Genomic DNA, 15,377 nt, shown 5'->3' with positions numbered 1-15,377 from the left:
GCCAGGTGCCTGCCAGAAGGGCTCGGTTCAGCTCCTAGGGGCTTTCTGTCAATGATGCAACCAACCGGCTCGAGCCTACACCCAGTGGCCTGGGACAATCTCACCCCACTTGCTGGGTGCCTGTAAGGCAGTTGTTCCCCTCTGGCAAGCACAGTCTCTAAGACAGAAACAGCTTGTTTAATAACGATAACCTAACCCAAGTTTACACAGTGACATATGCAACATATCTAAACAAAGGAGAGAGAAACTCCTTTAGCAAGGTACCATCCCAATACTTTATAGAACCAAGTCTCTTGCTGAGGGCTCTTTGCCTATACCCCACATGCACTTATGGGGTGTACCTCCTCCTTGATGCAGTCCAAGACCCAGAGTCCACAGATACATCACTATGGGGGGTGCTAGCGGTTCACTTCTCCGCAGCTTCTCGCTGACTGCACCTGCTGGCCGCTTGCTGCTCCTTCCTCCTACTGGCTGTCTGCCAGTCTTGCTATCTGTCCGTCCGCTGCTCCTCTTACTAGCCATCTGCTGGTCGCACCGCCCACTTCTCCTCCTATGAGCCATCCTCCAGTCATGCTGCCTGCTGTGGTTTCAGCTCTTAGCGGTCGCAGCTGCTACCCTGTGATTTCAGCTCTTAATATCTACCAAAGTAGTACCTCATTTAAAAAAAATACAAACACTAATATCCAGCCCTATTTTTTAACAGGCAAGGAAAACTAGTCAAACCAGACTTACAGCTACATGTCCAAAGCATAGGCAGGGCCAGGATACTCTGGTAGCTGATTTATCCCTTCCCTTCTACATTACACTGCTATAGAAAAGGGGAGCTCTGTGCCATCCATGCTTTATGCAGTTATGATGACTGCCCTGTCCCCCACAACGACTTCAAGCATTGATGAGGTTTCACAATTCTTCTACTGAGTGTTAGTATAAATTGTGATTTTTTTTTCAACAAAGTGTTTATATTAAACAAAATCCCATTCCTTCCTTGCTACCCATCAGGCTTTGTTTGCAAGGTATCATATATGCATACCTTTGCGTTCTCATGCAAATGATCTCTGGGAGAAACATTCCTCCTAGCCTTCAGCAAGGTTGAGTTCCTTCTGGCACATTCCTTACATAGCTATTTTGGACTGACCACCAAAGGCTCAAAAAATGTACTTTTTTTTTCTTTTTTGCTTTGCTATTTCAATCTAAAATACCACAATTCCTGCTTTCAGGAGCTTAGGGCATTCTTAGAATGGGAATGAGGAAATCCAACTGTATTTCCATTTAAATACCACTAGAAAGTTCCCGAATATACCATCAAGAAATTTCACTTGGTGATAGAATATACCTGTGTATTCACCCCCTACACACAGTTGTAATAATCTTTGTAGAAAATATGCCTTGTGAGGTATTGAAATTAATAACTAATGAGTCAATACTATCAGTGTGACGTGTACATGGCAACATTGTATGAAAGGTTATGAACACAAGCTGAAATCATGCCTGAAGTGTGTTACCACGATTGTCTGGGAAACGGGTAAAAGCCAATGCCAGTGAAGTATGAGCCATCACTTATTAAATGGCCATTCTTTGGCAAGGAAAGGGAACTGGAACAAACAGATCTGCATCTTGGCATCCACTTCCCCATGTTCTGTGCTGCCCAAGCCTTTCTCAGACAGTCCAGAGATATTAGGTGTATTATCTCTTTAGAGGAACAATACACAACAACTCCTATACACCCAAGAAACTCCATGTCTCCTTCTACTCAGCCAACTAGAATGTTAGCATGTGCCTGGCCACCTTCTCAGGGCTTCAGTGGGTAAATAGAATTTTGTGATGGGCAAACAGCCCAGGGCAAGTCTCTCCCTGTCCAGCTCCTTCTTTGGACCTGAGAAGACAAAACAAACTGCTGATGGACCTCTGGAGAGGGCTACTCACCTGAAAAGTGTGGTCAGTCATGCTGTTAATGGTAAGAACTTTGAATCAAGCAGAGTTTGTTAAGCCAGGCGCAAGCAACCATGTTCTTTGTTTTTCTTGTAATCATTTCTAACTTTTGTGCATCATCACCTGTACTCAAAATCCATCTTCTTATAATTAAAGTTGTGCTAATCTTTAATTGAAACTAAGCCAGTGTGTTTAAGTTAAATTATCTGGGGGGTAATTTCATTTAAAGTGGAAAATTGTTGCGTATTGTTTCCCTAAAGGGATAATAGACCTAATATCTCTGGAATGTCTGGGTAAGAACTGGGCACCACAGAACACTGGGGAGTGGAGAAGGGAGGAGGAAAGGGGACAGAAGTCCAGGACTGTGTGAGTGCTGAGGTCACCAGGCAGAAGTAACCAAAGTTGATAATAGCTGATGTGTAACCCCCGTGTGGCTGGCAGGTTGCAGTTACACATAGGTGCCCAGGGTCTGGCTTGTGCAAGGCTGTATGTGAGTAGCCCAGGTGGGAGCCACTTCAGTAAGACATTGTAAGGCACCCAAGGTTGCAGGGAAGGGGTAACACAGCCCCTTATTGGTCTGGATTGCATCCTGCTGTGTCGCACACCCCAGGGTGCTCAGGGTGAGCAAAGAGGGGCAAAGGAGAAAGGAAGGGAGTTTGAGAATGGAAATAGGCTGTGGGGAAACAGATACTTTTATAATTGGAGATCCTAAGGTCGTCTCCATTTGAATGTTCTAGAGATAAAGACATAGTGTGGGGGAAATGGCTGCCCACATGTGTACCTTGGAAGGAAAAGGTTTCAAAGAGAAAGCAGCATTGGAAAGGGGCTGTTCCCCTGGGCATCACCAAGAGAGGGAGGGAAGTGAAGTCTTTTCCAGAGTGATCTGCTTTACCTGCTCCATCTTACAATAAACGGATGCTCCCCGTTCACCTGCTGCTAAAGCACAGGCATGCAGTCCCAGGAGCAGTGATGAATGTAAAACAATATTGCTTTGTTGATGCTTACTGAAGCTACCCGCTGACTTGAGATTTGCAAGATCAGCGCCTACATGCAAGTGAATAAATTGACTCATGGGAGAAATCTCAGCAATTTAAATGGGGGTTATTTGTACAAGTATATTTTTTCAAGAGCAGAAGTGTTTTCAGAATCAGCCCGTTGATTCATTGTTTTCATATAATTCTGATGTTGAGTGAAGTGTGTTAAAACACTTGGGATCGAATTCTGTGAGCTTCCACTGAAGCCTGTGTGCCTTTGTGCAAGGGAAACAGGTGAATCTTGGCACCATCAGTGTGAAAGTTTGAATGCACTGGGATAGACTCCTGCCTGTGCTGGAACTCTGCCTTCTCGATAAACTCTCTGATCTGTTATTTCTCAGTTAATGAAAACAGTCAGAAATCTTACAGTTGGGTTCTTTGCCATCTGTCATCTACCAAAAACTGTTCAAGTCATTAGGCCATGTAAAAACAACACACAGTTCTTTCTACTTAGCTCAGGGAGAAGTAGCTCATTGCAGACGTGACTGGTCTGTGCCTAAAACTAGCAGGTTCTAAACAGCACCACTAAGAGAAAAGAGCATGGATGGAGAAAGTCCTGGTCTCTTTCTATCCCTATCTCTCCTCACACCCCACTGACAAGTAATTCCCTTTGCTCCTTTTCTTGCTCATGCCTTTCCTTTTGCTCCCCCAAGTTCCTGCCTTCTGCTCCATATAATAATATAATGGTAGTCCATCGATCCGATGATGACAAATCTGTGCAGATCATGTGTTATTGGTCTCATGGTGTGCCCTCTGGTGACTGTATAAGCCAATTCTAGAGGTGCACATTTTGTCGCGGATGGTGAATGGGAAGTTTGCAATCTGTGGGTTGTGCATTGCTGATGCTCTGTGACGTTGTTCGCATGCCTCTTGTAGATGCCGGCAGCGGTCTTCCTCAAAGGCAATGCAGGTATTTCTGACTGTTGCACACCACTGCGTTCTGTCACTGGTGGCGTCCTCAAGGTCCCTGGGTTTGATACTGCTGTACTGAGATTGGCTTTGATGGTACCCTTGTAGCATTTCCGTGGATGACCTATACGCCGGATGACCTGGGAGAGTTCACCATACAGAAGCTGGTGAGGGATTCTGTTGGCATCCATGCAGCTGACATGACCGGTCCAAAGTAGTTGTGATGTCATAATCATCATTTTGATGTTTGTCATCTGGGCTGTCTCGAGGACCTCAAGATTGGGCACTTTGTCTTGCCAGCGGATCTTCATGATGTTATGGAGGCAGCGCATGTAGAATGCTTCGAGCTGCTTGATGTGACGCCTACATAGTGTCCATGTTTTGCACCCGTACAAAAGAGATGAGAGAACAACAACTCTGTACACAAGCGGTTTTGTTGACATCCGGATGTTATGGTGGTTTAGAACTTCGACACGCAGACAGCCAAGTGCCTGGCTCGCTTTGGATATTCATGCATTGATCTCATTATCCAGTGATCCATCACTGGATATGACACTACCCAGGTATTTAAAGTTCTCCACTGCTTTAAGCTGAATGCCATCAATGGAGATACTGGGGATAGGAGCATTTGATCCAGGTGCAGGTTGATGGAGAACTTCTGTTTTTCCGAGGCTGACAGTTAGTCCAAAAAGTTGTGAGGCCTCAGCAAACTTGTTGACAATGTGCTGAAGATCGTTTTCAGTGTGAGCCATAAGGGCACAGTCGTTGGCAAAGAGTGCCTCAAAAAGGAGTTTCTGCACTGTCTTAATCTTTGTATTCAGGCGATGGAGGTCAAAAAGTGAACCATCATGCCGGTATTTCAAGTATATACCTCGGTCCAGATCTTTCATTGCATGGTTAAGGACGCATGCAAAGAACAGGTTAAATAAGACAGGAGTGAGAACACATCCTTGTTTCATGCCGTTGGTGATGTTGAAGGGGGCTGATATGGCTCCCTCAGACAGTACTTCACCTGGTGTGTCGTCATGGAAAAGGCGTATAATCCGGACAAATTTTCTTGGGCAGCCAAGTCATATTACGTGCTCCATATACACAACTTAAACACTGTTTGCATGACATGGCTAAGGACAATTCCTCCTTTTCTCTGCCACCCAAACCAGTCTGTCAGGGCTATCCTAAAACATGCTCTATGTAGCATCAGCACTGAGCATACTTCTTGTAATAAGCTCTCTACTCCTACAAGTGTTTTTTCATAGGATTTGGAGTAAGTCCCTTTGTATGATCAAAGCTAACCTGGACTAGATGATAAAGCAGGGCTTCTTCCATCTCAAAATGCAGGTATACCCCAGATTAGTGCTACTGACCCCTGTGAAGAAGCTATGCTGACTTACATATCTGAGGATATGCTCCTAGGAGGTTGTTACAGAGCCAGAAGTCATGGGTGGCACTTAATGAAGGCAAGGGATGGCATTGCCTTCCCAGAAAGAGTGGTGATCCCATCTGTGCTCCTCCCTTGGCTCCTCCCTACCTATGGGTTGCAGGTAGCTCTTGTCTGGGAGGTAGGGCTAGTGGCTGGAAGGGGAGAGGTGGCTGTGGGTCAGATCTGGCAGTGCAGCCCATGCTTCATGGCTCTCCAGGGCTGGGAAGGCTTGGGCCATGCTGTTAATTGGATGGAATGGGCAGGAGGTGCACCAGGGCTGGAGGCACTAGTCTGGGGTGGGAGCCAGCCATTGAAGTGAGGGGTGGTCTTGGCTTTGTGGGAGGTTGCAGAAGGAGCAGGGCTGGGGACTTGCCTTTCCCAGCTGGGGGTTTGCCCATCGCCCAGGCCAGAAGCCCAGTGACAGTGGTGCACTGGAGGATGTGCCAGAGAGATTCTCCCTTGCCCTGCAGCTCATGTCATCAATTGTCTCCTCAGAGAAGAGTGGATTTCAAATGCTACTAAATCAGAAAGGTAACTATTGCATCCACTTTTCCCTGGCCTAGGGGAAATCTGGCCTAGGTTATTCTGGGCCAGAAGCAGCGCAAGATCAAGAAGACTAGGATGAGGAGCAAGTCAGAGCAGAGGTGCTGGGATGAAGCCAAGGAGAACACTAGAGCAACTTTAACCGTTACTTCCTCTCCTGGAATGGACTGGCCAGAGAGCCAACTGACCGTACCATGACTTCACAAAAGAAGTTGCCTTTTTATGATGTCAATGGAAGCTTTATGCTTTCACAGCCTAAGGCCCTTTCGTGCAGAAGGAACTAATGCCTAGTTTCCTTCATTATCAGATAAACTGTATGTACTTTAAGCTGCATGGATGCCCTTGACTAACTCCACCCTTTGCAAGACAGCTGAGCTGCTCCATAGAAACCCAGGTATGGTCATGCAGACAAAGATCCCACAGCCAAAGTACAGTAGTATCGAGAGAGAGAGAGAGAGAGAGAGACTCAAAGTTCAGAAGATAACTTGTCTGCCTGTCTTCCCTGGGGTTGCATGCGTGTAAATGAGTAGCATTTTGCTCCATGTGTGATCCACCTTCTAAATACATGTAAGGTTCACTTCTGCCTTTTTGCTTTCAAAAGGTGTGTAAAGACTGAGGTTTGTTTTCAGTTACACTGGTGTCAGTTGGAGCCACCCCTCAGAAGCCAGTAGGATCAGTGAAAGTAGAATTTGACCCCACGTTTATAAAGCGGGAGTGGGTGTGGGTGTGTATTGCTCTCAGGTCTCTAGAGAGAGACTTATCTTGAAACTTCTATTCTGCTAGACTACCCTGGGAAGCCAAACAGGTGGAATAAAGCAGAAATCATGTTTGAATAATGCCTGCCCATAATTCATACCAGTCAGTGCCATTGGACAAAAACCAGGTTACCTAGTAGTACCAGACATTGTCACTGGCACCAACATGAGAAAATAGAGCACTATGCATTTGACCTTCATTAATAATTGGATTCAGACACAAAGTGGTGTAGCCACCTGGAAGTCAGAGTGACATTGATTTACACCATCTGAGAATCTGGCACAAAGAGTCTATCCCTTAACTCAAGACTCTGCTTCCACATTCTGGAAGTACCTTGTTCCGTGGGGAATGCCAATGGCTGACACAAAGACTAGCTCTGATGGGCACCAGAGGAAGCAATGACACTGTCACCCCTCCACACAGAAGAAAGGGTCATGGCAATATAAAGGGGTACTGGCTTCTGTGAAGCCAAACCATAGCTAGAACGCTGCAGGAAGTCTGTCGATTTTTAACAAATCCCACAGCATTTGGTTCCCAGCTCCTCTGGGAAGATCTGATCTGCTTTCAGACTGTCTACTACACTAGGTCACTTCAGTTTGGTTCTGATGGTGTTGTTAGATTACTTGCATGCCCCCTATAAAGGACAGAGAACTTGCTGGGGCAAGGGATCGCTATTGCTTTATTGTAGGTTTCAAAGTGGTTTCTGGTGCCAGTGGGAACCAACCCCTGCCATGGGACAGGCTTACAGAAAGCCACTACCCATGCCTGCTGATGAGCCAAGAAATAAAGGCGACAATTCTTCTAAGCACTCTTGGATGTGATAGCTTTATTGCAGAGAAATGTGTTGTCAATTCAGCATAGCATGACAGTGATCAGAGAGCCATTGGAAAAATAAATGCCTTGATGATTTATCTAAATGTGAAGCTGAGTATTCTGCTAACTCATGGCCCAGGTCTCATCCCATTAACACAGGAGTGACTCCACCTGAAGAAAGATGTGTACCAATATCCCTGTGATTTTGGAAAGGGCTCTGAAGGAGAGTTTACATTCTTTGCCTCCAATAGATCAGATCAACAAACAAACCAAGCCCATGTGTGCTGAAATCCTCTGCCAATTAATGGGTTAAAGACCACAATGAAGAATTTGGGGAAAATGCTGGGTAAGACCCAAGTCCTGCAGACACATAGGCACTAGCTTTGCACGATTGACTTAATTGGAATTTAGGACTATTCTCATCCATAAACTTAAACATGTGCCTAAAAGTCTGCAGGAGTGGGGTCTTGCTTCGGACTCACTAAGCTACAGTGGGTCACATTCCTAGTCTAAATTACACCCATGTAAATAAGGAATAATGGCATTGATATTGCAGCAGTGTACCTGGGAGAAGAATCAAATCTTAAATTAAAACAATAAAGAATAAACTACCCCATTAAAGTGTTCCCAGTCTGTGCAAATAAACATTCCTGATGTAGGGAGGACACAGCTAAGCTATGCTACTACCACAAAAGGTAATGGTCTTTCCTATGACACTGGTTCCTATGTTCTCTAGCTTCTCTGGGCAGAGTGAGAGCAGCGTGAACTCGCAGTGAAGGGGGTGCTAGTTAATTTTACTTGGGGAGTGAATGAGCCTCATCAAGGCTGTCTCGGTGGGAAGCTCTGTGTTTTTCTTAGTTTTGTGCAGCTAAGTGGTTGTATCTCAGTGGTATAGCTCACACTAGGATTTAAATGAGCCTCAAAGCAGACCTCTGTGGCAATTGCCAGTCTGTTTCATGTCAAAACCAATTAAAACTACCTGCTGCAGTTTGAAGCAAAACCTGATGTTGCTCCTGAGAACTTTCTCATTAATTAGCTGGGCTGGGTTTTATTTGTAGGGAGAGCCATAGGAAATTCACCTTGACTCAGCCATTTCAAGGGTGGCTAGATCACTTCCCATGAGTTGTCCTGATTGCCACTGAGAAAAACCGGAACAAGTGGGCAGAAGTAATTTTGGAGCTCCTTGGCTGAAATGACACTTGGGAGTAGTGCTGGTGGCCTAGGCTCAAGGACTGGCCTCTGAAGTTAGAAACTGTAGTTTGGACCCTCCTCAGAAGTAAGAGGACACATGATTTAAATCCATATCCTCTCTGAAGGAGATGGTATAGCTTAACTCTAAATTAGTGGGCCCAGGGTAGGCATTAATGAGTGAAATTTTATGGTCTGTGCTATGAAGGTCAGAATAAATAATCATGATGGTCTCATCTGGCTTTAAATCTATTTACACTACACCTGAAGGCAGGGAGGGATCACCAAGGGTAGGTTTGTGAAATCTACCAGCCACTGTTGTTTGCTAGCAGGCCTGTCTTGTTCACAGCACAAAGAACCTTGGGACCCTTAGCTAGAAATGTGGCTTATGATGACCCACAGTTTCCAGACTGGCATAGCTCACTTTGCTGAGCCTATTTATAAGAGGTCCTCTTCTGCCTCCCCTGTGTCTGTATCTTGGCCGGGTTTGAGATTCACATCTGTTTCTTGGAGCTGAGCTCTGTCTGGCATGAAGGACACGCCTGGCTCACAGTGCCGACTGTCCCGCTCACCATCCTCGCTCTTATCCCCATCACTATTGTCTTCCTCTTCAACCTGGTCTTCAATCACTACAACATCATCCTTTGTGTCTGGATCAATTTCATCCTTAAACCACACTGCTTTGTAGCCATGGTCTGCTGTCTTCCTGTCTTTTGTGAGGATAGATTTCACTTCTTTATCGCTCTCTGCATCCTTTCTCTCTTTGTCCTCCTCTTTTTCATTGATGGGGGCAGAAGTTGTCGTGATGCTGCTTTCCACTGCTGGCTCAGCAGGAGGGAAGTCTCCTGACTGCTGCTGCACAACATGGGTAGTGTTCTCCGAAGTGTCACTTCTGAGTGACTCGCTGTCTTGAGTGTTCCAAATAGGGTTTTCATCGTCAGGACAGCCCTTGTTACTTAAGTCCTTAAAGGGATCCTTGAGGAATGGCAAAAGCAGAAAAATCTCATGAGTCCAGGGAGTAGGGGGAATGAAATTGGGGGGGGGGGCAAACAACGGACATCAATAGAATTACACCCCTGATGTCCATTGAGGATGAGGCTGTTGAGACAGCGGTGTGATACCTTTGTGGTAACTTTGAGCAGTAGTTTTCCCTCCCTTCCTTTATACCATCTGAAGGCTTGAACCAAACTGTCCATGAGGACAGAACAGGCTTGAAGGAGCTTAATTTGTTTAAGAAGGCTGGGCAGCGTACAAGAACGACCAGGGAACAATCACAGCAGCCTCCCTGGCTCCTCTGTTCCATCAGGCCTTGAGGGAGAATATTTTTTTAAAGCTCCTCCTAACACCAAGTAGTGAATTATTAGGACATTCATCAATGGCAGCATAATGGTGGCCCAATTATGTCCAGTAGCACCATTGCTTTGTTTAGGCTTTATTAATATTTGCTGGCTCCCCTTTGTTCTGGCGGAAGCCATGACTTGGGTCAACATGTCTCATCTCAGATATCTGCAGCAGTCACCTGAGATACAGGCACCCAATGGATATCTCATTACCCCTCTTGGAGTCACCAGGACACCTATAAGAAGTGGATCTATAAAACTTTGCACCTCTGAGGCTCCTTCCCTCCAAAGCTCTGACTTTACAAACACTGGTGAATCTAGTCTCTCAACACTCCTCTGATAGAAGTGATAGCATCATTTGTGGATGGAAGCCCAATGAAGTTAAAGTCAAAATTTTCAGAAGAGGCCACTTTTTTTTTAAAGGTCTTCCATTTCATGGTACCTGACTTCTCAAGTTCTGAGCACCTGCAGCTCCCGTGGCCTTCCTGCCCCCATCTTTTTGAATCTATTGTCTCTCCTCTTAGATGATGAGCTCTCTGGGACAGAGGTCATCCCCTCTGTACAGTGAATAGCATAGGGCTGGTGCCTCCAAGTGCTATGGCAATACAAATTTACAGTGATAGTAACAATGTATGAAGTTTGGCTCCCCAGAAATGGAGTCATGCAAACCCAGTACGACATGGCCAATCGGCTTGTTGCTATCGTACAATGGGGCACAGACCTTGTATATCCTAGCACTCTGGTTCCTTCTTTTACCTCAAGACAAATAGGCACTGACTCTGGGTGTTCTGTGGCTACAGAGCCCACTGGAAAAAACAGTGGATGCTCAGTACTCACAAGCCAACACTGATGGGGGGGGAAAGCAGTGTTCGTCAGCTAATGGGGTGGGGGATAGGTAGGGTGGAAGAGTGGTGGACATGTGGAGACCTCAAGGAGGGTGTAGGAAACGGCAGAGTGTGGACAGCCTTGGAGCAGAGTGGGGCACTCCCAGGGAAAAGGAAAAGTCAGCGCCTATGCCAAGGTATCATTTCCTAGTGCTAAGGTGACCCTGAAATGAACTAGTTATACATTGATCACTTACTTTGCCTTTGTTTTTCCCAACCATACTCTTAATTGTGTTTCCATAATGCTTGTAGACCAGCCATCCAAGCAAGAATAAACAGATTGCCAACACGATGGCTAATGTAACACCCAGAGCAGTCATGTCCTCTGCTGTGTACAAGTTTTCTATGTTTGCACCTAGGAGGAAAACACATGGATGTTACATTTTTAAGAATCATTCATACATGGCCTAATGGAAGACTCAATTGTAGGAGGAGACTAAAACCGCTTTTCTAAGATCAAGGAAAAAACTCTTCTGCTAAGCTCAGGAGGTGAAATGGACCCATTTAATCTGACCTGGTGTACTTCAGGGCAGTTCTCCAGGTGTTGGCTATTGGAAGTGACCCCTAATGGGAGTTCAGGACTTTCAGTCAATAAAAACTTTCAATCGATAAAAAGATGCTGAAACTTATAAAGAGGGATTTCCCATTTAAATGAATGGGAGATTGTCCTGGGAAGGAATTGCTTGATGGGGACATCAGTGTTGCATTCTGAGGTATTGATATTTTGCTTATCAATATGAACCATCCGAAGTGTCCTTTCCTTAATCACAGCTCCTAATCATGGACCTCCTGTGGGGTGGGAGCTGAGGTGCTGTGGGGATGGGCTCAGCAAACCCATTGCTCATTTTGTACAGTGCTAGAAAAATCTTTACACCCATGGTGGACAGGCAGATTGGGGATGGAGTTTATTTCTGTATATTGCAAATGACTAAAAAGTAAGTAGGATCCATTCCCAGCCCATACCCCTTATTCCTCTCTAGCCTTTGTAACTAAACGAGTAAACAAATAGTATTAATTGGCCAGCAGATCTTTCCCAGAGCAAACCCATCTGACCTGTATCAATTTTTGCTTCATAAATTATCTACCAGCAAAAGGAAAGACTTTTTTTGTTTTCTTGTGGCAAATGAGGCCTCTGTTGTGCAGCCTTCCAGCCCAGAGATTCCAGGCCAAGCAGAAGTGGGATAAATACTCAACCAGCATGGCATTCCAGTCGCTGGTGCCTGGCTGTACTTTGCACTGATGTCAGTGGGATCTAGACGCACCTCCTAACCTCCTGTCTGTTAGCAGGCAGATTTACTGTGCCATAATCCCTCTGTCCGTCTGATAAAAGCCGCACTACTGACCTTTGTGCTTGTTGCTATGCTGCAGTAAGGTGTAGAGGAGAGTGACTTGGGGATTGCATTCAGCCTATTTTAAAGTGTGTTTAATCCGTAGATAATTTTTATGCCTGTTGCAATTGCCAGCATTTCCTGGCTGTAGGTTAGGTTATGCTTTCATCACTTAGCAGGTACTAGAAGCCCTTACCAAGATCAACATCAAAACTGAGATACAGAGTTATTAGGGAGACTTGATGTCCCAATTTTATAGGGACAGTCCTGATATTCAGGGCTTTGTCTAATATCCGTGCCTGTTATGCCCCACCCCATGTCCCAATTTTTCACGCTTGCTAGCTTTTCATCCTGAATAGTATACTTCCAGAAGATTCATCTATTTAACTTCCCTCTAGGGATATTTGTGTCTTATTCCAGCCTCGTTTCGAACTCTAAAGCAATTTATTTAAAGTTCCACGATAATTGTGTTTTGCCCTTTTGCAGGCATGTGTTAATCATGGACTTTGAATATTACCTGAGCTGTTGATAGCTCCCATGGTTTATTATTAACACAATAGTGAAGGATTGGAACTTCCATGAAATTTTACTACTTAATTATGTTTGATACCGGGATTAGTGATGAGAAAGGCAGAGCTAATGCAAGAAACACAGAACTGATGCAGATCTCCACTTTTAACTCTTTCTGACTTCAGTGGGTGTTAAGTTAGTCCCCTTTAGTGCATGTGTCCTAGAAATTAAAATCCCATTCAGCTTTAATTTCCATAAATTGAGCATAAAAAGATAGTGTAACTATTCCACTGACTTCTTTAATGGTTTTTGCATCGCATACTTAAAGTACCCACTGGTCTGTATCATATAAATCCGTTGACACCAAAAACCAACTTTGGAGATAGGAATCAGAGCAATTAGACAAAGAAAAGGCCTAGTGAATCATTCCTCCTTGCCTTTGAAAGAGCTTGCTTGGCCCTCTGAAATACACTGTGTATATCAGAAAACAGTGCAATCGTTCTGTTACTTTAAGTACTCCATGCCACCATATTTTAATATAGTGGTGAAACCATTTCCCTGCTTAAAATCAGTGTGGTGTTTGTTTGATAAATAGACGGTAAGAGTCAAATTTTCCAAGTTGCATCTATGTTTGGGTGACTCAGTTTCTGGGTTCTCAATTGGACACTTTTTAGGCCATTTTTTAAAAAAATCTGGGTACCTAATTATAGGCACCCAAATCCACACTTGGTAACTTGCTCTGTGTGTGTGAGGGGGGGATTCTTTTCCCCCCTCAGAGGGAGTTGCATGTGCTTCAGCCTCTCTGAAGTCATTGGGAGCTGGAGATACTCATTTTTTCTGAAAATAAGGCCCATCAGTCTAACTGTGTGGGCACCTAAAAATGGAAGTACCCATTCTAGCCTGGAACTTGGGGAAGGAAGCACAGGTTGCAGGAGTGAAGAATTCAGAACACCTGCTCTTGGGGGCACCAAGAACCCAGTGTGTGTGTACATGTTGGAATGGTTCTGCTAGTGCTGCAGCTAGCTCTTACTATAGAGACAGTTTAGTTTTAAAAACATGAACTCCCCTCATGTTGTTACCCAGAATGCGATACATGATGTGTGGCAGAGTCAGTCTAGTGAGATCCATAGCAAGGAAGAGGGTATGACTAACAGGCAAACAAAGCAGCACCTAGAAACAGAATAATTCGGCAGCATGAGGGGCCTTAGCCTCTAGGAATTCTGGGTTTCCACACACAAATCTTTGCACAAGCTAGGAAGCAGTGGAAGGAAGAATTGAGTTCTGTAAAGAACTGACCAAGGAAGCTGAAAAAACAGGTAAAACTTTATTTTTACTACCTCTTTGCATCTGAGAAATGAGTGAGACACTGGAATGGCTGATTAAAGTACTGTGGTCTCAGGCAGAAGGAGACTTAGAGAGGGATAATTTTCTACCCAAAACCAAGAAGCTGATGAGAGAATAGATCCCTTACAGAGCTGAGAACTTCAGCATTCACACATAACTTTGCAGTCATTTACAGATGGGGTCATTTACAGGAAGCTTGATTCCAACTTACAAGAGAGACTGTGGAGGGAAACAGTCTAACTGTAGAGAAATGCTTCCAAACAGCAAGAACAGCTGAAATGTCCAGGGAAAATATCAAAATAACAATAGCCATTACAGTAGAACAAATACAGAGGCTCAAACTAAAGGCACCCAGGAAGCAGACAGGGAGAGGCCGAAGGAGAATGTAGACCTCATTGTCCAGTGTACACACCCTGGAAACAACATAAAAAGGGAAAAAGAAATTGCCCAGCCAATGGGCAATCTTGCAAGGAGTCTGGGGAAACAGAACCGCTTCATCTCAGAGATGCATTTACCATGGGAAGAAGGAAGCAGCAGTACATGTTATGACTGGAGGTGGTAGAGGCTTCCAATGAAGAGTATATTTGCAGTGTGACTTCAGTAGATCTGAAGACCCTCTGTGTTTTTTGTATTGCAGAAGGCTCTCGGTCATTCAGCTGCTCTATTTGCTGCTGTAACATTGGTTCAATGACCAATTTGATTTCAACTGGATTGCGAAGCCAGCTGCAATGTAATCCCCACAATAGTGAAATAGCGATGTTAGACTGGAGAAATGTGGCCATGTCCTGGTGATGTCACGCCATGAACTGACATTCTGAGAACTGTGGGAAAATGTTACCTGATGCTACGAGAACTGCTCCTGTTTTGTGGGCATCCTTGGGAGTCTACAGTAGTTGACACACAATAACACTAGCTGCTGGTAGGTCACAGAGCAGTGCAAGCCCTGGATTTGTTTGCAGTGCATCACTAGGCTATTCTCCAGGTGATACAAGAGGAAGAACAGTCACCAGGCATCCTGTCCAGCATTCTAAAAGACTGCAAGGACCTTTTTCAAGGAGATGGGCAAGCTGCAGTTAAAAAACCATCCCCACGTGCTGCCTGTGAGATTGCTGTTTCACAGTTTTAGCTCTGATGAAGCAACTGACAAGCTTGCAAAGAGACAACATTAGACCAGTTGGAACTAGAACCTAGTGAATCAGCAGCCTAGTAGCAGCGAGGGAATCTTCAGGTAAGCTGATAATTTGCGGTGATCCAAAAACCAATGAATAAAGCATTGAATCCATTCAACATCCGGTTGAGACCTGCTAGCTGAGTGATCCTGGGAAAAAACCTTCACAGTTTGTGATGTTTAGGATGGGGTCTGGCACATTTTGCTAGAT

At 44.8% G+C, this 15,377-nt stretch overlaps 1 protein-coding gene across 1 annotated transcript in view; it reads right to left on the bottom strand.

The window, feature by feature from the left end:
• Nucleotides 1-7,400: 7,400 nt before the first annotated feature.
• Nucleotides 7,401-15,377, bottom strand: part of CDHR5 (cadherin related family member 5) — a 32,936-nt gene continuing 24,959 nt past the window's right edge. Inside the window, exons 14-15 of the mRNA XM_074998554.1 lie at nt 11,014-11,171; nt 7,401-9,567 (exon numbers count right to left, since the gene is read on the bottom strand). Of these exons, the coding sequence (XP_074854655.1) occupies nt 9,031-9,567; nt 11,014-11,171 (695 nt within the window). The 3' untranslated portion in view covers nt 7,401-9,030. The remainder of the gene's footprint in view (nt 9,568-11,013; nt 11,172-15,377) is intronic.

This window comes from Carettochelys insculpta, chromosome 6 (genome assembly GCF_033958435.1).
Source record: "Carettochelys insculpta isolate YL-2023 chromosome 6, ASM3395843v1, whole genome shotgun sequence".
Taxonomy (NCBI): Eukaryota; Metazoa; Chordata; order Testudines; family Carettochelyidae; genus Carettochelys; species Carettochelys insculpta.
This window is presented reverse-complemented; position numbering and strand designations above follow the sequence as displayed.